Raw genomic sequence first — 25,605 nt, forward strand, 5'->3', positions numbered from 1 at the left:
CTAGCAGGACTGGAGAGCTGTTAGCAGCCACATGCCTGAAGAAACAAAGGAAACAGTGGTTATAGCCAGAAAGATTGGTTGTGTGGAATGCACTGTGACCTCTAAGAGTGGCCACCTGTTGGCACATGTAGTGAGAGACTGGGGAGAGTAATACCCTGGCCTTTCTCTCCTCCTACCCTCCATCTCCTGACAGTGCCTCCCATTGCCCAAACCCAACCAGAAGCCAGAAGGCAGAGAGCCCATCAATGTGATCCATACAGGTTGATCTCCTGAGACAGAGATGAGCACAAAATGTGGTCTTGCTCTGACAAATGGAAGATACAGCATTTAACACACAGACCGCATTTTTCTGGAGAAACTCGAGGTGGAAACCCCATCCTCAGTGTTTAGCTTGCTCTTTTGTTTCTAGTTCCTTGAGGTGTATAATCAGGTTGTTGGTTTTTTTTAAAAGATTTTATTTATTTATGTGACAAAGAGACAGCGAGCGAGAGAGGGAACACAGCAGGGGAGGGGGAGAGGAAGAAGCAGGCTCCCAGCGGAGGAGGCCGATATGGGACTTGATCCCAGAACGCCGGGGATCACGCCCTGAGCCAAAGGCAGATGCTTAACGACTGTGCTACCCAGGCGCCCCAGTCAGGTTGTTAAATATGCATCTTTCTTCCTTTTTAATGGAAGCACTTACAGCTATGAATTTCTCTCTGAGCACTGCTTTTGCTGGATCCCATAAGTTTCGGTATGTTGTGTTTTTTTTTTTTTTTAAAGATTTTATTTATTTATTCGACAGACAGAGACAGCCAGCGAGAGAGGGAACACAAGCAGGGGGAGTGGGAGAGGAAGAAGCAGGCTCATAGCGGAAGAGCCTGATGTGGGGCTCGATCCCAGAACGCTGGGATCACGCCCTGAGCCGAAGGCAGACGATTAACCGCTGTGCCACCCAGGCGCCCCTCGGTATGTTGTGTTTTTATGTTCATTCATCTCAAACTATTTTCCAATCTAATAATGATCCCATTGTTTAAGAGTGTATAGTTTAATTTCTACATATTTGGGAAATGTCCAGTTTTCCTTCTGTTACTGATTTCTTATTTCATCCCACAGTGGTCAGACAAGATACTTGGGATGATTTCAAGCCATCATCAGTGTTTAATTAGACAAAAGTGAATTACTAAGCCATTTCACATATACTAGGATGGCTATAATTTTTAAAAATGGAAAATAAATTTTGGCAAGAATGAGGAGAAACTGGAAAACTTGTTCTCTACACATGGGAATGTCAAATGGTGCAGCCTCAGTGGAAAACAATTTGGTAATTCCTCAAAAAGCGTAACAGAATTACCTTATGATCCAGCAACTCCAGTCCTAGATGCATACCCAAAGGGATTGAAAACAAGGACTCAGATACTTATACAAGAATGTTCATAGCAGCACTGGTCACAATAGCTGAAAGATGGAAATAAACCAAATATCCATTAACAAATGAATAGATGAACAAAGGGTGATCCATCCTTACAATAAAATATTATTCAGCCATAGAAAGGAATGAAGTTCTGGCATATGCTACAATACGGACAAGCCTTCAAAACATTATGCTAGGGGTACCTGGATGGCTCAGTAGTTTAAGCGTCTGCCTTTGGCACAGGCCGTGATCTCAGGGCCCTGGAATCAAGCCCAGAGTTGGGCTCCTTCCTCAACCGAGAAGCGGGAGCAGAAAACCAGGGCTCCCGGTCAGAGGTGAGCTATGGGTCCCCTGATCACCGAGTACCGCGGGGGATGGCACATGGCTATACAGCGGTCCTAGCCCCGCAGCGGAAGGAGGAAGCCGCCCTCCCTGCTCGCCGCCAGCACTACCCTGCGCCGCCAGCCAAGGCTTGGCAGTGTCCGTGGCGCCATCTGCTGGTCACCATCTGCACTGCAGAGGGACGTGCATCCCAGCAAAGTCAAAGACGCAAAGACCAAAGGAAGAGGCAGCCTTTAGGGACTTCATGATGGGTCTCAGCCACCGTCCACCGCCTCTTTCCTTCAAGGCTACGGGAGCGGCCCCTGTTTTCCAAGTGGGGAAACTGAGCGTCAGGCGGGACGTAGGTTCATGAAAAAGCTAGAAGGGGAATGTGGATCAAGTGCTTACTTAAAAACCCCGCGGCTCCACCCCAGGGACCTCCTCAGGGCCACCCTCACCTCCTTGTTGCGCAGGGTGTACACCACGGGGTTCAGCAGCGGCGTCACCACCGTGTAGAACACAGCCACCAGGCGGTCCTGGTCTGGCCTTCCCCCGGACTCGGGCCGCAGGTAGATGATGGAGGCGCAGCCAAAATGCACGATGACCACGGTGAGGTGGGCGGCGCAGGTGGAGAAGGCCTTGCGCCGGCCGGCCGCCGAGGGGATCCTCACGATGGCAGCCACGATGAAGGCGTAGGAGAGGAGGATGAGGAGGAAGGAGACCAGCACCACGAGGACGCTCAGGAAGAAGATGGCCAGCGCTTTGCCGGCGCTATCCGAGCAGCTGAGCTTCAGGACCGGGGCGATGTCGCAGAAAAAGTGCTCCACGCGGTCACTGCCGCAGAAGGGCGAGGAGAAGATCATGCTGGTTTCAATCGAGGCCACCAGGAAGCCGGAGCAGAAAACCAGGGCTCCCAGGCAGAGGGAAACTGTGGGTCTCATGATCACCGAGTACCGCAGTGGGTGGCAGATGGCCACGTAGCGGTCATAACCCATCAGGGTAAGGAGGAAGCAATGGCTGCATCCCAGGCCCAGGAAGAAGAACATCTGAGCCCGACAGCCAGGGATGGAGATGGCCTGGCTCTCCATGAGCAGGTGAGCCAGCATGTTGGGGATGGTGACCAGCGTGTAGGAGGTCTCGGAGAGGGACAGCGCCGCCAGGAAGCGGTACATGGGAGTGTGAAGGCTCCGATCCACCTGGATGATGGTGATGATGGTGATGTTGCCGCTGAGGGTGACCAGGTATGTGAGGAAGAACAGCCCGAAGAGGGTAGTTCTCAGGTCTGGGAGGTTGGAGAAACCCACCAGCACAAACTCGGTCACCAGCTGGCTGGCATTTTCCTGCTGCTTCTCAGGAGCCTGAGAGGAGAGGACAGAATAAATAGAATGGGACAATTTCGTAACGATCTGCCATGCATCTGGTACCGACAGGATAGGAAATCATCCCTGTCTTACTAAAGAGGAAAGAGACTCAGAAATTATGTCCCTTGTTCTCCTTGCTATCACCCAGCTAGCCAGTGTCTCTCAATAGACAAGAAGATCACAGATATGGAAAGAACCTGTGTTGGTCAATGGAGGAATGAATAAAGATGTGGTATAGGGCCACCTGGCCGGCTCACCGGTAGGGCAAGTGACTCTGGGGGTGGCGAGCTCAAGCCCATGTTTAGTGTAGAGAGCAAGGAGGAGGAGGAGAGGATTGAGGAGGAGAAGGGCTATATACACACAATAGAGTATTAATCAGCCTTGGGAAAGAAGCAAATCCTGCCAAGGGCAACTAACATGGCAGATCTTGAGGTCATTAGGCTAATGAGATAAGTCAGGTAAGGAAAGACAAATGCAATATGATATCACTCGTAGGTGGAATCTAAAAGAGCCGAACTCTCAAAAAAACAAGAGAGTGAAATGGTCATTGCTTGAGAGTTTCTACTAGGAGGGGCATGCTGGGGTGGCTCATTCAGTAAGGCAGGTGACCCTTGATCTCAGGGTCATGAGTTCGAGCCCCACGTTGATTGTGGAGCCTACTTAAAATAAATAAAAACATTTAAAAAGGAAAAAAGAGTTTCTACCAGGAGGCATGAATTTCCCAGTAATTCCCACTTGACATGTACGGGGAATTCTAAGTCCCCATCTGACGAGAAAAAAACATAGAAAGGTCGAGGGGATGTGGGAGAGGAATTTACAGGGTCTGCTGCAGTCCATGTGAAAAGAACACCCAGAAAGACAAAGCCTGTAACAGTGATACCTGCAGTGAACAAAATAACACCTTTAGGAAAATGAATACTAGGGCTACATCATGACTTCTATGGGCCCTAGGCAATTCTGCCTTCCCCACAAAAATTTTTTAAATTTTTATTTAAATTCTGTTCAAATAAAATTTATTGAATCAAATAAATAAAATCTAAATTTTATGTAAAATTATTTAAATATTTTAACATTTTAGAGGTGTGTGTTATAGGACCGTGGTGGTATAAAGATGAGTATATTCTTCAACACTCAAAGTTTATTTATTTCTTCTGATCTGAGAAATTAACACAATTGCATGGCCCCTCACCCCTACCCAATAGTACTATGGACTCTAGGCATTGTGCTAATGGCTACATCTGTGTTAATTAAATGAAAGTAACTCTGAAATTATTGACCATTTTAATTCAAATGCTGAAGCTTCAGTAGAAATCCTGGATTGGCGATAGCTTAATTGTTTTATGATCAATTAACCTGCTAGCTCAGAAAAAAATATACCTATATTGAAATGTTCCTCAGAGTATTTTGCGCTCATTCAGAACATGGGACTTTTTTAAGGAAAATGCCCCCAATGCCATCTTTCCCTGCTGATCAAGAGTTCATTGGCTTGATAAGCAACACTCAGGCTTGAGTTCCTCAAATACCAACTCAGAGACAAGGCAGGTGGAGAGGAGGGTGGAGAGGACAGTCCTGACTTAGGAGCCACCTAGTGGCATTGTGGGTAACCTGCAAGCCAGTGACTCCTCTAAAAAGAGGAAAAATGAATGGCTGTCTCCCTGACAATTCTCCACCGCAGCAATGGGGCCATAGAAATTGAGAATAATCATTTAAATGTTTTGGAAGGTTGCTGAAATTTTAATTTAGGAAACATAGTTTTAGATTTTAGTTCTGAAGATATATAAAATAGAGAAAAACAACAAAAATGTTCTTGATCGATATTCTGGTTATAAAGAAAAGATGAGTCAGGACCATCGATGGACTTAACAGGAGGGAAAAGGTGGTGAGGAAAGGAAGAAACAGGCAGCCACGTCAATCGAGCACAGGGGTGCAAACTTATTCTGTAAAAGATCAGATAGTGAATATGTTAGAATTTGTGGGCTACACAATCTCTGCCATTACTGTTCAACTCTGCCATTCTAATGTGAAAGCAGTTATAGACAATGTATAAACAATTGTGCACGGCTGTTTCAATAAAACTTTATTTACAAAAACAGGCGGAGGGCAAGATCTGGTCCTCAGATGGTAGTTTGCCAACCCCTGATCTAGCACAAGTAAAACTAAAAGAATATTCAACTTAGGGAAACTCTAAAGAGATCCTCTGAGGAATTCATGTTATGATAAAAAGCAAAGCCTGCCTTGAAATCTGCAGAAACTAAAGCAAAATGAAACTCAAAAACTAAGAATCTTGGACTCCACTTAAGAAATCTAGAGCTGAGAAAACTCACACTGGGCAGAGACATATGTGTCTAAAGGAAGCCTCTTTACTGCAAATTAAACAGAATCAGAGAGAACATCAGAGCCTTTATATGTGAGAATAATAGAAACTCAGTGACCTGGAAGACTTCATGAAGTGATTAGATACGACCATTTAAAAACTGTAATTTCCAAATATCACAAAGCATTGTTAAGTTGAAGCAAATGTACAAGCAAATCACAAACTAGAAAAGGTTGTGGCTCTAAATTGTGTTTAGCTCTTACAAATCATTAAGAAGAAGATGAAAACTTCCGGTTATAAAATAAGTAAGTCATGGGATATAAAGTCCAGCATGGTGACCATAGTTAATAATACTGTATTGGGGGGCGCCTGGGGGGTGCAGTCATTAAGCGTCTGCCTTCGGCTCGGAGCGTGATCCTGGAGTCCTGGGATCGAGCCCCACATCAGGCTCCTCCCCTGGGAGCCTGCTTCTTCCTCTCCCACTCCCCCTGCCTGTGCTCCCTCTCTCGCTGGCTGTCTCTCTGTTAAATAAATAAATAAATAAATAAATAAATAAATAAAATCTTAAAAAAAATAATAATAATACTGTATCGGGTATTTGAAAGTTACTGGAGAGTACATCCTAAAGTTCTCATCCCAAGAAAAAGAATTCGTAACTGTGTATAGTGAGGGACGGTTAACTAGACTTATGACGGTGATAGTGTTGCCATATATATTGACATTGAATCACTATGTCGTGCAACTGAAACTTATATAATGTTATATGTCAATTATACTTCAGTTTTTGAAAAAAGAAGAAAATGAACAGCCAGGCCCACTTCCCAACATCTGTGGGGTTCAAATTATGACCCACAAGCCTTATGACTGAACAGTTAAAGTTAAGAATAAAGTGAACACACAGTTAAATGAAATATGTTCTCACTCCTTACACTGAGAAACATACCTTCATAATGGCCTGGGAAACCGGACTAGAATTTAGAATTCCTGGGCTCTTTAGGGTCCCACACTGGAGTGTGGCGGTAGGCAGAGTGACCTGGCCCTGCCGCTGGCCCTTGGACTATCCCCTTCTTCCACCCCAGCTCCACATAGCACTTCCAGAGGCCTCACATGTACGTGTATGAATACCCCTACCATGCAAGTTCAAGCTGTACCTACACCCCCTCTCCAGCTGCCACTCCTTGACCACTGCCAGCAGCATGGTCCATGTCAGAGGGATGGACCCAAGAAAGGCGTACACTCTCAGGCCCTGCTAGTGACTTGGAGACACCCAGACGGGGATATCTGGGATCGCATAGAGCATTGTCTACAGTGGGATCACTCAGCATGGAGCCTGCTTGGGATTCTCTCTCTCCCTCTCCCTCTGCCCCTCCCCCCCAACTCACATGCATGCGCTCGCCTGCGCAGTCTCTCTCTCTCTAAAAAGAAGAAGAAGAAGAAGAAGAAGAAGAAGAAGAAGAAGAAGGAGAAGAAGAAGAAGAAGAAGGACGAGGAGGAAGAGGAGGAGGAGGAGGAGGAGAAGGAGAAGAAGAATCAATAACTTGGGGCATGAGTTTGAGCCCCACATCCCACGTAGAGTTTACTTAAAAATAAAATCTTTAGGGGCACCTGGATGTCTCAGTAGGTTGGGCGTCTGCCTTCAGCTCAGGTTCTGATCCTAGGGTCCCGGAATCAAGCCCCACATCGGCCTCCCTGCTCAGTGCGGAGCCTGCTTCTCCCTCTCCCTCTACTGTTCCCCCGGCTTGTGCTCTCTCACTCTCTCTGTCAAATAAACAAATAAAATCTTTTAAAAAATAAAATAAAATCTTTTTTAAAAATTTTAAATAATTGATAAGATGAGAGGAATTCTTATGTTTGTGATTTGCAAAAAAAAAATGGAAAACAAGACAGTAAGATTCTAACTGACTGACTACATATGCATGTGTTCTGTGTGTGTGTGTGTGTGTGTGTGTGTGTGTGTGTGTGTCTCAGATTTTCTATATCAAGTGGGAATTTTTTTAAGTAAAAGAAACAAAAATTTCTTAGAAGGATTTTTCTTCTCGGTAAATTTTTGTACTGTTCTTCAAGAAGTTTAATCAATCTGGTTTTGACAGGGGAAGCTAAGCGTAGAGATGAAGAGGCTCCTTTCTGAATGTAAAATATGCTAACACCATTTCTGATTAACGTTTTTCAATATGTGACCTGAACGGCAAAGGTCTAGTAAAAACTGCACATAGGTAGGTGACAAGGCTTCTTGGTCCGCCATGAGGCAGACAATCATAGGAAGCTGAATATGAGGACATCAGGGAGTTAGAGGAAACTTCCAGAGTGAGGTGAGGTTTGTAGAGGGAGAAGTCAAAACCAGGCTGATGGACTCCCAACTGTTAGTTGCCATATAGGGAAGGGGCCCTTCGTGGTATTAACACAAGCTTCCTCCAACAATAAGTCAGCCCGTCTTGGGCACCTTAAAGAAGGGGATCGAAAAGGAAACCACCCCTTCAATATACACTCAGTGTAGGAGTCTCCTCTTTGGCAATTATACAGCCTCTACTCTCATGCCTCCAGTGATGGGGAGGTCACTATCTGACCCAAAAAATCCCCATTACATAGGGCAGAAATCCCGTGCTCAAGGCAGCCCTTCGGTAACCTGCAGGAACAACAGGGATGAGCCCCAGAATCAGACAAGCCTGAACTTAAATGTTGGTACCTTCCTTCCCTGGAGGCAGTGTGACCGAGGACCACTGGTCTTGTGTCTCTGAGCCTCATCTGTGAGGGCTGACATTGATCCTGTGAGTTCACGAATAATAGTCGGATAAGATTCCCGGAACAGTGCTATGAACCTTTTGGTGTTGGACTCCTTGAGAGGCTTTGCACTGCTGGGGAAGCAGGGTCTAGGGGGATAATCTGCTCACATTCTTGCGGGCCCGGTACCAGGATTCGAAGCCAGGGGGCTGTCTCTGGATGCTGTGCGTTAAGGGCTGTTTTACAGGCTCACCTTTCATCTTGCTCATATCCACTAAGTCTCTGCTCAGGGCCAGGTGCCACTGTGGACACAGCAGGAAGCTAAACAGGAGGCAGAGATCCCAGCCTTGGAAGAGCGGAAGGTTCTAGAGGGAGGGTGTTGGGCGATAAGCAACAAACTTGATAACTAAACAAGTGAGCCTGTATGTTAGAAGAGAAGGACTGCAGGAGAGAAAGAGCAGAGTACTTAGGGGCTCCCTGAGGGGAAGGGTTACAGTTCTGGGTAGGACAGTCAGGAATGGGCTTGTTGAGGATTAATGCTCAGTCCCTGGGGAATCCTTCCCTTCCTTCACTTTCAGATCTCACTTCTAGGGCTGGGGATGGGCCAGGGTGGCTTCAGCAGGGTGGCCAAGGCCCCAAATTCACACTTGAAAAAAATTTTTAAATCAGCCCAGAGGATATGTGAGGGAAGACCAGGAGAAGGCATCAGCCGGTGCAAAGGCTCTGGGGCTGGGAGGAGGTGCTGAGCTGGTCCAGGTGAGGGATGATGGGAGCTGAACCAGGGCAAGGGCCACGGAGGCGGTGAGAAGTGGCCCGTGGTGGACAGGCTGGACTTCCGGACAGGGTGGAGGCAGGTGTGAAAGAAAGAGCAGGGTATGGGGCTGGCAGAGCTGCGTCAGGAGTATGTCGGGGTAAGACTGGTCCAGGGTCCAGTCAGGGGATGGAGGGGACTCCGTCATCTCAGGGAATGCTGGAGGCAGACACGCTGAGCTAAGCTGGGAGTTGGGGGAGGGGGCAGGAGATTCATACAGACAGGAGAAACAGGAGGCTCCTCTCCATCTGCTCCAGCCCCCAGCACCCACCCCCCAGAGGGGGAAGAAGAAAGCAGGAAACCTTGAACATGGCCGAAATTTAACCCCACAGCAGATGAGAAGCCGTGGCTTTTTGCCTCAACATGTCCAAATTCCACTTTCCAACCGTGACAGGTGGGAGTGCGTAATCAAAGGAAATCAGGTTGCAGGTCTAGAAAGTACCTTATTTGCATACCCGGAACCCGAGAAAATTGCCTCCACAGAAAGAACCCCAGGCCAGCTGCTTCTTGGAGAGGGAGTTGGCAGGAGCCAGTGGGTGGTGAGTTCTGGAGCTCTGCCCAATGCCACCTTCATGGTGAGAGTGAGACAGGAGCACATGGGATTAGGATCTAGAGTCTTTCCCCTTCCTCTTTCTTTTCTTTGGGAATCCCCCCCCCAAAAAAAAAAAAAACAGGAGCCCTTTCCCCACCACCTCTGAGCCCTCACTGCTATATAAGCGTGTGTGCATTTGTGCTCACGAAACTCCAGTGTACGTGTGTGTGCATGCGTGTGTGTGTTGCTTGCAGGACACACACATTTCACATGCATGCATTTCACACCCCATGTGCTCAGACCACGGTCCCACGGTCTGCTAGCAAACCTGCGCGTACCAGCGTTCTGTGTGCGGGTGAGCGTCTGTGGCTTTGGAGGGTTCTCCTTGAGGTTCCCCCAGAGGTCTCTCCTTCCCTTCCTGGGCAGATGTCATATTCTCCTCCATTCTACATTTTGTCATCCACAGAAAACAGAACTGAACACCCTTTGAGCAAATGCCATCCAAGCCCATCACCGTTGGCTGTTTTCAGGTTTAATACTCAGTCACTCTGGCATTTCTCTCTTCCCCCACTCATTTTCAGATTTCACCCGTAAGGCCAGGAATGGGCCCGAGTGGCTTTTCCTGTCTTGCAAAGGCTCTGAATCCACACTCACCATGGCCAAGGGAGGTTCCCACAGTGCCTGCCCACATCGCTCTCTGCTCAACAGCCTGAGAAGGGAGGGGCTGAGGACCCAGATCCTGTTATGCAGGGGGTCCCCGGAGCTCCTGTCCCAGGGGCTCCCCAGCCACTAACAAGCACCCCAGGGCTCAGGCTAGTGACTCCCTGCAGATATTCTCCCTACTGGAAACTAAAGACCCCAGGGTCTACTTCCCCAGCCCCCTGGGCTCTGATGGCAAAAAGTGAGGCAAGAACTAATTATGATTTATTTTTGTGGTGGAGATCACAAACACACTCCTCACTCCATCTGTGCTCCCCATCAGTGCTCGCTGGGTGCTGGGCAAGACTGCTGTCCGCCCACGCGCGCACGCGCGCGCGCACACACACACGAACACACACGCACCCGCCCTGCTCCCAGGGCTGGGAGAAAGAAGTGGTTCACTTGATGTTATACAAATACTCTCCAGGCTTAACTTCTCATAGTGACCCCAGCCCCCTCGATCCCACTCCCTACTCTCCCCAGAATTATAGTCAAATGTTTTCTCTGTCCTTCCTCCTTTTCTTTTTTTTTTTTTTTTTTTTTTTAAGATTTTATTTATTTATGTGACAGAGAGACAGCCAGCGAGAGAGGGAACACAGCAGGGGGAGTGGGAGAGGAAGAAGCAGGCTCACAGCGGAAGAGCCCGATGTGGGACTCGATCCCGGATCGCCAGGATCACGCCCTGAGCCGAAGGCAGACGCTTTAACGACTGCACCACCCAGGCGCCCCCCTTCCTCCTTTTCTATACTCCCCCCCCCAGCCCCACCCTAACTCAAGTGCAATCGTTCTCACCTGGCAAAAGCCTACAGCGCCACCTCCCTCTTGTCCATCTTCTGTATTGGCCACTAGAACAAAAGGCTCTGGCTGTGTCCCCTCTCTCCTCAGAGACCTCTGTGGCTCCCCATTGCCCCCTGAGTAAAGTTTAAAATTCCTCATTTTCACATCCAGGACCCTTGTGATCTGGCCCCTGCTATCTTCTCTAGTTCCAAACCCAGCCATTGTTCCATGCAAACTCACACACAACCATTTATCCAATTAGTAATAAGGAAGTGAGGTATAGACCCAGCCATTCCAACTTGCTGACCCATCCTCTGAGGTTTCCATGCTGTTTCACATCCTTTTGCCCCTCACCATGTTATTCTCTCAGGAATTTCTTTTCCCCTCCTCCTAGCCTCCTGGCAAATTCCTACTCTTCCGAAAGGACGCGTCTCTACATCACCTCCCCTAGGAAGCCTTCCCTGATCACTCCAGGCTAGTCACCTGTGGCATCTGCACTCCCAGACATCTTGGGTTTCCTCTTCATATTGTCTGTATCTTGTGTGTCTCCCCCTAGCCTGTGAGCTCCCTGGAACTGTCCTCATCCTACTCCAACCTCCAGGAGCTTCAGACCCAAATAATGAATTCCCTCCTTGCCATGGCTACTCTCTTGCTTTCCATGGCATCTGCTTTTCCTAACCTCCATACACCGTGCTTTCTCAGTCTCTTCCTCTCACAGCTCCTAAAATTAGAACTCCCCAGAATTCAGTCCTAGACCCTCTTCTCTCTCCCTAGCTGAGAAATTTGCTTTTTTAAATTTTCCCCAGCTTTACTGAGATACAATTGATGTATAACATTGTGTAAGTTGAAGGCTGTACTACCTGTTGATCTGATACACTTGTATATTGCAAAATGATTACCGCCAAAGTGTTAGGCAACACCTCCGTCCCATCACATAATTACCATCTCTTTTTTTGTGGTGAGACCATTTAAGATCTACTCTCTTAGCAACTTTCAAGTATATAATACAGTATTATTAACTACAGTCACCATGCTGTACGTTAGATCCTCAGAACTTGTTAATCTTATAACTGGAAGTTTATGCCCTTTGACCAATATCTCCCCATTTCCCCCACCTTCCAACTCCTGGTAACCACTACTCTAGTCTCTGTTTTTCTGAGTTCAGCTTCTTTCGATTGCACACACACACACACACACACACACACGTAACACCATAAACAATGTATATTATATTCACAATGTATGTATACGTACACACACATCTTTATCCATTCATCTATTGATTGACATTTAGGTTGTTTCCGTATTTGGGCTATTGTGAGAGAGCTGCGGTGAATATGGGAGTCCTAGCGAGACATTTAATCTCATGCGTTCAACTTCATGAATGTACGTGAGCACAGTCTCCTGATTTCACAAGCCTGCTGTAGACCAACAACCCCGGTCGTAGTTTGGGGCCCCCCAGAAGCAGACCCGGTGACAAGGATTCCAGCGGAGGTAATTTAATTTGGGAGGTGACCCCCGAAAACACAAGTAGGGGAGTGGAGAAAGGAGAAAAGAAAGGAAAAGAAGCATGCGTGCTCGAGCAAGCTGTCCCGGTGGCAGTTGGGGTTCATTCCTTCTGTGAATACAGCCTATGACCTTCACTTCAAAGGGGCGAGGGAGCTGAGGTATGTAGCCACCAAGCCCAGCTGGTCATTGTTGTGGGCTGCTGCTGGGGGCGTTAATTCCCCAGTAGTCCTGGCGGGCTGCACATGTGAGTAGAGAGTAGAGAAAGCCCTCGGACAAACAGATGTGAGCACTGGCTGTGGGAAGTCAGGCTGATGGGCACTGATGTGGCCAGAGCAAGGAGATATGGACAGGAGATACTGACGGCATCTACTACACCTGGTTTTCCCCCCTTGATCTCTGAAACTCCTTCCCAGTTTCCTTCTCTTCCCCAGCCCTAACACTGGAGCTGTCCAGGGCTTCGGTCTTGACTCTCTCCTCTCTCCCTAGCTGGTCAGTGCAATCATACAGAGGTAAATACCGTCCCCATGCCAGTACTCCCCAAATCTACACCCTACATCAGTCATTCCCGCTGAACGCCAGACCCATAATACCAACAATCAAAACTCAGTCAACATGAGGAGAGTGATGTCAGCAAAAATTTCAGGGTGATGACTTCCAAAAATTCTCTCCCTCAGAAAGCAATCATAAAACTGGAATTGGACAGTGAAGTTGAGTACATAACCATGTGAATATACTATAATCCACTGAACTGTATATGTCTAAATGACGAATGTAGGAATTAATAATTAAATGGTGAGTGGTGGGGTGCCTGGGTGGCTCAGTCGTTAAGCATCTGCCTTCTGCTCAGGGAGTGATCCCGGCGTTCTGGGATCGAGCCCCGCATCAGGCTCCTCTGCTGGGACCCTGCTTCTTCCTCTCCCACTCCCCCTGCTTGTGTTCCCTCTCTCGCTTCCTGTCTCTCTCTCTGTCAAATAAATAAATAAAATCTTTTTAAAAAATAAAAATAAAAAATAAATGGTGAGTGGTGAATTTTATAGTATGTCTCAATTTAAAAATCAATCAATGTGGGGTGCCTGGCTGACTCAGCTGGTAGAGCATGCGATTCTTGATCTCAGGGTCATGAGTTTCAGCCCCACAATGGGTGTAGAAATCACTTAAAATAAAATCTTAAAGGGACACATGGTGGCTCAGTCAGCTGAGCATCTTACTGTTGGTTTCATCTCAGGTCATGATCCTGGAGTCCTGGGATTGCCCTCTGCCCCTCCCGCCCCCCCCCCCAACTTGTGCTCTCTCTCAATATAAATAAAATCTTTTAAAAACAAACAAACAAACTAGAAGCTTCTCAATTCTCTGGAAAGTGCAATATGGTCCATGCTCTTTGCACTTCTTTTGCTACCCAGAAGGAGGCTTAGAGCTGTGTGGGGTGGGAAGAGAGGTTAGGTTGGGTCCTATGTGGAGCCTGAGGCTGAAACTGATGCCCAGAGAAAAATCCCTAGAGATAAAGAGAAAATCAGCCCTTGTTCACATTTGAGCCACTAGATCGAATCTCCCCTGAAGCTGGTCCTTTTTAATTATATGAGCTAATAAATTCCTTGTCTGTTTACACCAGTTGAGGCGGCTTTGCGTCCCTTGCAACCAAGAGCACTCCAAACGGATAGCGCAGGCAGTCAGCTAGACGTGAGCGCGGAGCAAATGCTTTCCAACTGATCAAAGGGCCGAAACTAAGGTCCACGCAGCAGAGAAAGCTGCGGTGGGGGGCGGTGGGGGGAGATTCGCATGCGTTCTTCCCTACAACTGCTGCCCTCCAGTAACCTCTAGCTTCAAAAGAACACATTTACCTTGCGGGTTTGACACCCCTGCCGGGGCGGGGGAGGGGGGGGGTTGGGGGGGGTGCCAGGACCCTTCCACAAGGACCATGGGGGGAGGGGGGCAAACTCCCCCTCCCAAGTGGTAGGAGGAGTCCCTTAGATGATGGGAGGCAAGCCCAGGCAGACACCACCCTAGCTGGGTGGCCATGTTTTTAATGGCCATGTTTTAACCTTATAAAACTGATGAGAGCGAAGGGGGATCGAGCCCCGCATGGGGCTCCCTGCTCAGCGGGGAGCCTGCTTCTGCCTTTCCCTCTGCTGCTCTCAGTCTGTCTTGTGTGCTCTCAGTCTGTCAAATAAATAAATAAAACCTTAAGGAAAAAAAAAAAAAAGAACCCAAGGGAGCATGAGGTGGAGGTGAGATTCCTGCTGAACCACCATCGGGCACTTAGGAGGCAATGAATGAGCACCTGTTGATGGCAATGGGATACACGCTCAATTAACCGGAACTGACGCTCCATCTGGAATTGAGACAGTGCCTCCAACTCTCTGGAGCCATCTGAGCACTCATCTCTGCTCTTCCCTGCATATCAGCCCCCTTCTGTTCTGTTTGCTCATCTGTACCCACCACCCCAAACTGGCCACCCATATTTCTCCATCCGCCCAGGCCTTACAAGTTCCAACAGCTGCCGGCTTCCTTAGCATCTCCATCAGAGAACTTCAGGGGCAAGGGTCTCTGATTGGCCCACCTTGAGTCAGGTGACCACCTCTGAGCTAATCAGTGGCATCACCTGCCCAAAGAGGAAGCAGGAGCGGGTGACAAGCTAAACGGATTCACCCCAAGATGGGAGCTCACACATTGGCCCTGGCGATACGGAAGGCCCGCCAGTACCACCCCTCACCTTACCTAGACACAGACCAGTGACACGGAATGTTAACTATTCCTTTATTAGGCGGTGAGAGGAGTAGGGGCTGTACAATGCAAGGCCTGGGAATTGAGCTACACGGGATTGTGACCAGAAGTCACATTACAAAAATAGCCTAAAAATACTTCTATTCTGCCCCGGGGCTGGGCCAGGGGAGTACCAGGAGGAGGGGATGCCACCCAGGCGGCTCCTTCCCTTCCTGCAGTCCCATATTTACAGCAAGACAAAGTGAAACGCACGCATCTCCCCAGTCCTCGTGTTCTCGCCAGCCACCCCCACCCAGTTCCCCAACGGAGTGGCCCAGGCTCTAGGCTGGGGGGACCCGGGGTGGGCTCTCTGGGCCAGAAGGGCCCTTCCCCCCGGCAAAGCTATAGAACAAGTTCCATCTGGAATGCAGTGAAGTGAGGGAGGTGGGATAGGAAAGAGGCTCCCAAGTCTCACAGGACCACTGCCCCGGAGGGTGCGCCCAAGGGTGCCTACTTGGTACACACCAGGGTTGTGTACTCGGTACACAGGATCCCGGTCATGCCTGTGTACTCGGTACACAGAATCCAGCTTGGCCGAATGGGCCCACAGACTCAGCCCCACGGGGGCACTGGGGGGTTTTGCAGGGGCAGGGAGTGTCTCCATATATATATTTTGTAAAAAATAATAATAATAATGTTTGCTTAAATGAATTTGTTTCTATACAAAATGTAAAAAAAAAATAAAATAAAAATAATCCACTCATGTCAGAGTGTAAGGAGAGAGACCAGAGGAGGCAGGAAGGGAAGGAGGGAAGAAAGGGGTGGGGGAGGGGTTGCAGGAGGAGGTCCCAGGCTCATCACAAGGCCCAGAGGGCGGGGGTCAGCCCGCACCCCCTATAAATAAAGGAGGACTGAAAAAGCCTAGGCTGGTGACCTATCTCAGTCAGCTTCAGGGGGGTGGGAGGGGTACAGAAAGGCCAGGGGAGAGAGAAGAGAATGGAAGGTCTAGAAAGAAAGGGGGAGAGAGAGAGTCAGGATGGGATATCTGTTCAGCCCCCCAAAATCCAGGAACTGAAGAGCCTTCAGGCCAACACCTGCCTCTTGGGGGTGACTTCCGGCTGGGGCCCCAGCTGGGTCTGAGCCTGAGCTAGGGAGCCTGGGACAGAAAGGGGGAGTGGCTGGGCAGGCAGCGCCCCAGCGGCTATGGCCGTGGGCCCGGTGGCAGTGGCTGGGCTGGGCGTGGAGTCCGACCAGTCCGAGAGGGAGGGAGGCGAGGGACTGGCCCAGTGCTCGGGGGACTCGGGGGATGGGGTCAGATAAGGGTGCTCGCTCGGGACCCTCAGGAAGCGGGCCTTGGGGGGGCTGCCATGGGCACCGGCTGCCGGGTACTCCTCGCTGTGTCCCGGAGCCGCCAGATACGGCGGGGGCCGCTCCTGGGGGGACACGGGGGGCCCGGGATTCAGCAGCTGGGGTCCCGGCGCCAGCGGCAGCAGGAACGAGGGACCTGGCGGGGCAGGTGGAGGCAGCCGGGCCCAGTCGAGGGGAACTGCCACGGGGTTCAGCAGACCCAAGCTGAGCACGCAGCCCCCGGGGGGCTGGCGCCCTAGACCCGCCCGGCCCGCGCCACCAAGCTGCGCCAGGGACACGGCCGTGGCGGTGGCAGCTGCGTAGGGCCCCTCGAGGGAGAAGCCGCCAGGGGACGCAGGGGGCCCACCAAAGGGCCTCGGGGAGTCCAGCGAGTCCACCGGAGATAGCGTGACCGAGCTCTCCGCCAGGGGACCCGGGCAGGCCAGCGTCAGCTTCTTGCCCCGACCCCGGGCGCCCTGCGGCCCCAGCCCCGCCTTCCCCGGTGGCCTCCGGCTCTTCTTGCCCCCCGACTGTGCCACCTTGAGGCCAGGGAGGAAGGCCCCAGGTGGGCAGAGGAGGGGCCCGAGACCATGCGGGCCGTGAGGGCTGCGGGGCCCACTGGGCTGGTCCAGCAGGCGCACGATGTCCTGGTGCAGCCGCTCCTGGGCCACATCCCGCGGCAGCCTGTCCAGGTGGTCTGTGATCTCACGGTTGGCAAAGTGGTCCAGCAGCAGCTTGGCAGCCTCGTAGCTACCCTCTCGGGCGGCCAGAAACAGTGGCGTTTCCTCCTGAGGGGGAGTGGTGCGCAGAACCCACCAGATGTCAGCATCACAAGAGCCAGGACTAACTCCTGGCCCAGGTCTCATAGGCCCCTAGCCCCTGGTGGACACTGACAGTGAAGAATCCACACTCTCCAGCCCAACAGACTTGGTTGGAATCCCACCACTGCTAAGGGAAACTGGGCAAGTTCTTTCTTTTAAAGCATTTTCATCCAGGACCTACTAAGCACCATGCCCCAGAGGCAGGACTAGGGTAAGGAAAGTAAGGAACTTGCTTTATGCACAAAATTTAAGGGGTATCAAAAACCAGTCATCAAAATAAATGATATTTTAATGCATTACTTTTTAAATTAAGATTATTGCAAAAAAAATCCATAATGAATAAAATATCAAAATGTCAGATAAGGACAGAATCTACCCCTGTGCCCCTCCGAGCCTCAATCTTCCCATTTATAAAATAAGGAGAGTAATTCCACCTTGCAAGGGTTCTAAAACAATGATCATAATAGTTATGTTTTACTGAGGATCTGCTTAGCATTTTACAAATGCTTGATTTCACTGAATCCTCAGGAGACAAAAGTGAAGTGCGTACTGGTGCTTTCCCACTTCACAGATGAGGACAGTAAAGTTCAGAGATGTTAAGCAATTTGTCCAAGGTCACACAGCAACTGACACACGCTTTCTCCTCTGATCCACTGTGGGAGGATGTCAGGTCCAAATCCTACCCCTGAAACCCCGCTGCAGGCAGGATGAAAGCCCCCACTAACCTACCCCACCCTGCTCTTTGCCACATATAGGGGGTTGTGCCAGGTCTGAATGCCTGGCGGGTCAAGGGCTGGGGCTTACCTTGCTATCCTGCATGTCCTTGTTGGCTCCATTTTTGAGCAGGGCCAAGGTGGCCTCCACATTGTTGACTGCTGCTGCCCAGTGTAAGGCTGATTTCCCTGGAGGGTAGGGACAGAGGTCAGGGTTAGGACTGGGTTCATTTGCTAGGATCCCAGGGCAGGGAGAGAGGAAGTATCTAGAATATGCCCTGGGGAGGTGGGGGGGGCGGGTGACCTGCCACAAGTATTTGAACATGTGTTTGGGTCCGTGTACGTGCACACTTATTGAGCGACTCTCTGTCCAAGGGATCTACAGGGTGTGACCTACAGGGTGTGACTGTCCACATACAGGGGGTAGTATGCGGGGTGCTGGTTGTAACTAGAGCTGTGCTTGTCCAGTGCAGTAGCCGCCAGGTCCACATTGCTCTTTAGACTTAAATCAATTACAACTAAACAGCATAGGTGCCAAGGCCATTCAGTGGGGGAAGGACAGCCTTCTCAGCAAATGGTGCTGGCTTTCCACGCGCAAAAGAATGAAGCTGGATCCCTACCTTAAACCAAATACAAAAATTAACTCAAAATGAACCAAACGCCTAAACGTAAGAGCTCAAACCATAAAACATTCAGAGGAAAACATAGGGGTAAAACTTCATGACCTTGAATTAGGCAAAGGATTCTTAAATGTGATACCAAAAAACAAGCAGCAATAACAAGAGAAATAGATACATTGGACATCACCAAAATTAAAATGTTTGTGCTTCTAAGTGAAAAGAAACCCTACAAAATGGGAGAAATGGTTATAAACCATATACTAATAAGAGACTTACACCCAGAACATATACAGAACTCTTATAACTCAATAATGAAAAGACAAAAACCCACTACATTAACTATACTGGAATTAAAATTTTTTAAATAATAAAATAAAATGTAAAAGACCAAAAAAATGACAAAAACCCAATTTAAAAACGGGCAAAGGATCAGAATAGACATTTCTCCAAAGAAGATCTACAAATGGCCAATAAGCACAGGGAAACACACTCAATATCATTAGTCATCAGGGAAATAAAAATAAAACCACAATGAGATACCAATTCACACTCAATAGGAAGGCTAGCACAAACGACAGACAATAACAACTGTTTGGAAGGAAACAGCTGGAAACTGGAGAAACTGGAATAACTGGAACCCTCGTGCACTGCTGGCAGGGACATCAAACAGGGGCAGGCGCTGTGGGAAACAGTCTGGCCACTCCTCACAAGGTTCAACACAGAGTGATCACACGACCGTACAACCCAGACCCAGCAATTCCGCTCCTGGATGTATATCCAAGAGCAATGAAAACCATATGTCTACACCAAAACTTGTACATGAATGTTCATAGCAGCAGTAGCCAAATGTCCGTCAATGGATAAAACGATGAACAAAATGTATATCCATACAACGGAATATTATTTGATCATTAAAAAATTAAAAACAAATTAAAAGTTCTGATCCCTGCTACCGCATTTCGTAAACCTTACAAACATTATGCTGAGCAAAAGAAGCCAGTCAAAAAAGACCACATATTATTTGATTCCACTTATAGGAAATGTTCAGAGTAGGCAAATCCATGGAGAGAGAAAGTACATTCGTCGGTGGTTGGCCAAGACTAGGAAGACAAGATTGGAGGGGTCCGACTATTGGTGAGAGCTTGTTTTCCAGGTGATGAAAATGTCCTAAAATGTATTGTGATGATAGTGGCACAACTGTGTGAGCCATTGAGGGGCTCCTGGGTGGCTCAGTCATTAAGTGTCTGCCTTCAGCTCAGGGCATGATCCCAGAGTCCTGGGATCAAGCCCCACATCAGGCTCCACCGCTGGGAGTCTGCTTCTTCCTCTCCCACTCCCCCTGCCTGTGTTCCCTCTCTCACTGGCTGTCTCTCTCTCTGTCAAATAAATAAATAAAATCTTAAAAAAAAAAGCCATTGGATGTTTTATTTCGATGGCTGAATTGTATGGTATGTGAATTATATCTAAATAAAGCCTTTTAAAAAAAAACAGCAGGCAAAACAAAGGTTAAAAATTAAATGAGGGTGCCTGGGTGGCTCAGTCCGTTAAGCACCTGCCTTTGGCTCAGGTTGTGATCCCAGGGTTCTGGGATTGAGTCCTGTGTCCGGCTTCCTGCTCAACAGGGAGTCTGCTTCTCCCTCTCCCTCTGCCTCTCCCCCACCAACTCACACTCACTCTCTCTCTCTCTTTCTCTCAAATAAATAAATAAAATCTTTTTTAAAAATTAAATGAAATAAGACATTTAGCTCTTCATTCACCCTGGCCACATTTCAAGTGCTCCAAAGCCACCACGTGTAGCCAGTGGCCACCACACTGGACAGCAGAGACCAAGAATATTTCCATCATCACGGAAAGTTGTTGGACAGCAGTCTTCCAGAGCCACAGTTCTCAGCTGGGGTGATGCCCCCACCCAGGGACATTTGCCAATGTCTGAAGACATTTTGGGTTGTCACAACTAGGGAGTGGGGTGCTGCTGGCATCTCGTGGGTCAAGGCCAGGGATGCTGCTTAATACCCTGCATTGCGAGGACAGCCCTCTACAGAAAGAATCATCCAACCCCAGGTGTAAATGGGGCAGAGGTTGAGAACACCTGCTCCAAAGGATGTTTATGAGCATCTGAGTGTGTCTGCAGCTATGTGAGGTCCTCTGGACATGAGGGCAGGTTGCTGTGAATCTGCACGGCTGGGACCTGGGCCAGCAGCCACCTCCGCAGAGGTAGTGACATCACGTGAGGATTTGGCCAATTTGCAAACGTAGTATGCCAGCTGTCCAGCAGAGGGCAGCAGAGTAGGTTCTTCTAACAAAGCAGATGGAAATGTATGGTCTGGGGGAAGGCCACCTTTTTCTAAGCCACTGAGGTGTCATAATGGGCTAGGGGACGCCATAAAAAAAAAAAAAAAAAAAGCATGTGAGTTTAAGTCCATGTCGAAGCCCTATTACACGTGCACGAGTTTCAGTGATCAGGTCTCAAGATCATTCACATAATTCACGCACCATACAAGACAGTCAGGGCCCAGGTGACACTGTCTCAGCCCCACCCACTGTTACACCCCAAAGCTTACCAAGCTCATCCACGGCATTGACATCAGCATGGCTGGCAATGAGCTCTTCTACCATGCCCTCCACTGCCAGGCGGGCTGCCAGAATTAGTGCCGTTGAGCCATCCGCCATGCGGGCATCCAGGTCTGTGGAGCGGTTCCGGATGAGAATCTAGAAGAGAAGGCACGCAGAAGGGAGGGTCATGGCACAAACAGAGAGGCCAGGAGCATCTCCAAGTCCCTTGAGTTCCCCAACCCCACATCCCCTAGACACCATGAAGTTCGGGAAGCAGCTACCTGCCAGGCACCGTATATCACCATTTAACAAACGAGAAAAACAAAGCTCTATTTTGCAGGGCCAGGGCTCAAACCCAGGTCTGCCTGATGCCCGTGCCAGCTCCAAAGTCCAAAGGGGCAGGTGTCTCTCACCTGGAACACGCCCTGGGCATCCGCGGTGACAGCAGTGTGCAAAGGAGTGCGCCCGGAGTGGTCCTGGGCATTGGTGTCTGCCCCAGCATCCAGCAGCCGCTTGGCTGCATCAGCCCGGGCGTAGCGGGCAGCCAGGTGCAGGGCTGTCTCGCCTGTGCGGTCAGTCCGTGCCCCAAGCTGGGCTCCCTGGCAGATCAAGTCTGAGATGATGCTGGCTGATGTGTCTTCCGCCTCATCCTCCTCAGCGGGCATCGGTTCCAGGGCCCCCCCACAGAAGGAGGCCAGCATCAGTGGGGTGAAGCCATCTGCAGGGACCAGGAGTATGTCACAAGGGAGGTGGGCACAGGGGCCTTTCCAGGGAATACTACTACTGAGGGCACTGCATTCGGAGAAGTGTGACTCATGGGAGCACAAGAGGGAGTGGCAAGTCCTCCTGTCTGCGCACACGTGCGCGCACGCCCACACACACACACACACACACACACACAGCTGTGTCAGGTACCCCAGAAGCCAACCCAGGATGAGGATTCGCGGGCAGCCCCTCCTTAATTTGTCACAGTAGGGGATCCAGGAGGGAGGGAGGGAGGAGCAAGCATTCAGCCTCAGGCAAATTCTCAGGCGGTTACTTGAGCTTGATCTTGAAGGGGGACTCTGGAGGCTGAGCTGTACCTCAAGCTGTAATCTGGCTGGAGGAAAAGGAGCTGTGCCTTTCACACGCCCCCACCCACTGCTGAAGAGACATCCCAAGGACAGAAAATCCCAGGCACCTCAGACCCTGGGAGCCTGAGGAATTTCGAAAGAGAACCATAGAGGCAGGTCGTTTGGAACAAAAGCAAAATGAGCTGGGGGAGGACTACCCTGAAATGTGGCAAAGACGGATCCAAGAGGATCCAAATAATGTGATCTGCTACGCTCCGCGTGAGCATTTGCCCTCGTTTCCCTGAGGGAGCCACATGCACCCCATTCCCCATCCTCAAGCCCTGGGTAGAGCTAAACCCAGTCCCTGGCTCAGAGGCCTTAGCCCCTCCCCCTATAGTCAATCTGCATATTCCAGCCCCCAGGGCACACTGATTAGTTGAGGGATGGGCACGTGACTCCAACCCATCCAATCAGAAGTCATCCTGGGACTTTTGCTAGTGCAGCTGGTAATAAAGGTTTATAAGGCTGGTCAGGCCTGTGGCTATCGTGCCCCCAGAAGAAAGCATCCCTGGGCTGGAGCCAGGAGACAGTGAGTCCTGGACCCAAATATCCATGATGCTTGCAGTTACAAGAGCCAGTAAATCCCTTGTTCTACTTCAACTAGTTTGATTTGGGCTCTTATCACTTACAACCAAGAGTCCTGATTAACACACACCCTTACAGATGGATGCTAGACACACCCAACTCTCCCCAGAACACAGACCCAGATGCAACTTTTCACAAGTAGGACGGGGAAGGGGCATCCTTGGCGGCGAGACCCCCATTGCTGACCTGGGCCTCGCACATTGACATCCATGCCATCAGCATCCACGTCACCCTGCGGGGGTGTCAACGCCATGGCTGGTGCCACACGGATGTCAGCAGCAACCAGGTGATGTTGAGTCCACTGGCGGCAATCCACAGCATCCTCGGCCCCTGCACCGGGCTCCTCTACCTGGAGGCACAAGGACCAGGTTCTCACGAAGAGTTGGGAGAGAGACAGAGGGACAGTCTGGACACCCTCACAGGTTCCTCTCATGGAAATGCACTCACAGCCCCAAGAAATCATGAACATCCTGCTTCTCTTATACATACGGAAACAGGAAGTTGACATACTGGAGCTCAGAGAACTCATAAAAGGAAGAACTGGGATTTGACTCTGGGTTGGAAGAGGGGAGGGCTAGGAACCCAAGGTGGGTCATCAAGGAAGAGACACAGAGCATAGCATCTGTCAGCACACACCTATCTATGTACTAGACACAACACACCGAAAGTGAAATTAAGAAAACAATCCCATGACCACAGTATCAAGAAGAATAAAATATTTAGAATTAAATTTAACAGAAGAAATGCAAAACTTGTACTCTGGAAACTATAAATCAGTGGTAAAAGAAATGTGGGGGTGGAGACAGGTGGTCCTTCATGGATCAATTACAATCTGAGAAAAGGGTGCATGGGTGGGAGGGAAAGAGAGAAGCAGGGGGATGCTCTGAGTACCACATGGGACTCCTACCCAGTACCATGAACATGAACATAAGGTATCAGGACAGAACAGTCATACACACAAAATGTTATCGATTTACCTGCACAAGCATAGCACCTGGGTCCCTAGCAGAAGCTTGATAAATTTCAGGCTCACGGTCCAAAAGGCATAGTGATGTTATGGAAACAGGACAGAGTATTAACTAGCCTGCCAGGGCATTGAAGAGCCTTCAGGCACCAAACACAGCCTGATCAAGCCAGACCCGAGCTTAAGGACCCAGGTAGAGAGTTGAATTTCATGGAAGGGGAGAGCCAGGGGATGGACAGCTATCCCATCCTCCCTGACCCTTTCTGGCTAGCTGTCCATTAGCCGGCAAATCACACGAGAGCTCTGAGCTTCTCATTAGCAAAATCAGGAGAATGCTGTCATTCTGCAATGTGTAAATGCCATCAAAAATGTATTGCACTCTACTTAATTTCCACTTTGGGATGAGAAAGAAAAAGAAAAGCCTGAGATGAACAGATTTCTTCAGGTGTCAATTGTAATAGATATCTCCACTTCACTAACATTAAAATCTAGGCAGGGGGTCCCCAGGTGGCTCAGTCAGTTAAGCATCAGACTGTTGGTTTTGGCTCAGGTCACGATCTCGGGGTGGTGAGATCGAACCCCAGGATGGGCTCCGCGCTCAGCACAGACTGCTTGAGATTCTCTCTTCCTCTTCCTCTGCCCCTCCACCACTTGTGCGTGCACTCTCGCTCGCTCGCTCTCATAAAAAAAGGGGAGAGGCAGGCTGAGAACTGAGGTGTATATTAATAGCTGCTTTATAGAGTCCTCATAAAGATGAAATAAGATGTTCGTGCGTGTCCAAGACATTCAGCAAGTAGGAAGACACGCTAGCAGGAACCTGTTACAGACAGGTGCTCCCCCAAAAGTCATATGTTGAAGCCCTAACCTCCAACATGACTATATTTGGACGTAGGACCTTTAAGGAGGTAACTAAGGTGGAACAAGGGTGTAAGGGTGGGGCCCTAATGCAACAGGACCGATATCCCTGTAAGAAAAGGAGGAAACACCAGGGCTTTTCCCCTCCAGACAATCAGAGGAATGCCGTGAGAGGACACATGGAGAAGACAGCTGTCCGAAAGCCGGAAGAGAGTCCCCTCCAAGAACCAACCCTACCAGCACCTTGATCTTGGACTTCCAGCCCACAGAACTGTGGGAAAATAAGGATCTGTTGTTTAAGCCCTCCCGTCTGTGGTATTTCAAAATGGCAGCCCAAACTGACTAACACAGAGCCCGTGGGTGTGGCCCCCACAGAGGACATGGTATAAAACCAGCTAGGAGCACTTTCAGCCTCGACACGCTGCACAAAGTTGGACCCAGCAGAGAGAAAGCAGAGTCGCTGTCTGGGCTAGGGGCTCCCCTAGCCCTCCCCTTCCCTCCAGGAAGACCCCACCTTGGCCTGGGAGCAGGGGCCTGGTTATAGAGGGGTAGGGTGGGGCAGGTGCCATGACTGTTCCCCCAGAGCCAGGGAGAGCAGAGATTCCCCTGACTCTCCCCCTGACCATCGGGGCCCCCACCCAGGATCCTGAGGGCAGGGGTCAGAGAAGGGGGCACAACCTTCAGTCGCTTAGCCTCTGGGCACTCTGTGTCCATCCAGTCTGTGGCCACCTCCCCCATCAGACTCTCACTCTTGGCCATGTTCCTGTGGGGACAATGGGAAGGGGGCAGGGGAGAGGAGACAATGGAGACGTACAACCTGGTAGGAGGATTTGTGGTGGGGTCAGAGAAGAGCTCCCAGGGGCCAGGTCTGGGTCTGGGGTTGGGTTCTGGGGTCCTGGG

The 25,605-nt window shown here is 49.7% G+C and overlaps 2 protein-coding genes across 3 annotated transcripts in view; both read right to left on the bottom strand.

Annotated features, from left to right (window-relative positions):
- Positions 1 to 2,084: 2,084 nt before the first annotated feature.
- LOC113248718 (olfactory receptor 10T2-like) lies at positions 2,085 to 15,799 on the bottom strand. The gene is made up of 3 exons (XM_057312003.1): positions 15,650 to 15,799; positions 8,278 to 8,409; positions 2,085 to 3,072 (listed from the first exon to the last, which is right to left on the bottom strand). Exons 1-3 carry the CDS (start codon positions 15,797 to 15,799, stop codon positions 2,119 to 2,121), a joined length of 1,236 nt encoding a protein of 411 aa, XP_057167986.1. The 3' UTR covers positions 2,085 to 2,118.
- The window catches only part of NOTCH3 (notch receptor 3), a 32,457-nt gene continuing 22,027 nt past the window's right edge, over positions 15,176 to 25,605 (bottom strand). For both annotated transcript variants that reach the window (XM_026490318.4, XM_026490317.4), the window contains 6 exons: positions 25,384 to 25,468; positions 23,073 to 23,235; positions 21,603 to 21,907; positions 21,198 to 21,345; positions 18,108 to 18,205; positions 15,176 to 17,270 (listed from right to left, as the gene is read on the bottom strand). In XM_026490318.4, the coding sequence (XP_026346103.1) occupies positions 16,218 to 17,270; positions 18,108 to 18,205; positions 21,198 to 21,345; positions 21,603 to 21,907; positions 23,073 to 23,235; positions 25,384 to 25,468 (1,852 nt within the window). In that variant the 3' untranslated portion in view covers positions 15,176 to 16,217. The remainder of the gene's footprint in view (positions 17,271 to 18,107; positions 18,206 to 21,197; positions 21,346 to 21,602; positions 21,908 to 23,072; positions 23,236 to 25,383; positions 25,469 to 25,605) is intronic.

The sequence above is a fragment of the Ursus arctos genome, unplaced genomic scaffold (assembly GCF_023065955.2).
Source record: "Ursus arctos isolate Adak ecotype North America unplaced genomic scaffold, UrsArc2.0 scaffold_14, whole genome shotgun sequence".
NCBI classification, from domain to species: domain Eukaryota; kingdom Metazoa; phylum Chordata; class Mammalia; order Carnivora; family Ursidae; genus Ursus; species Ursus arctos.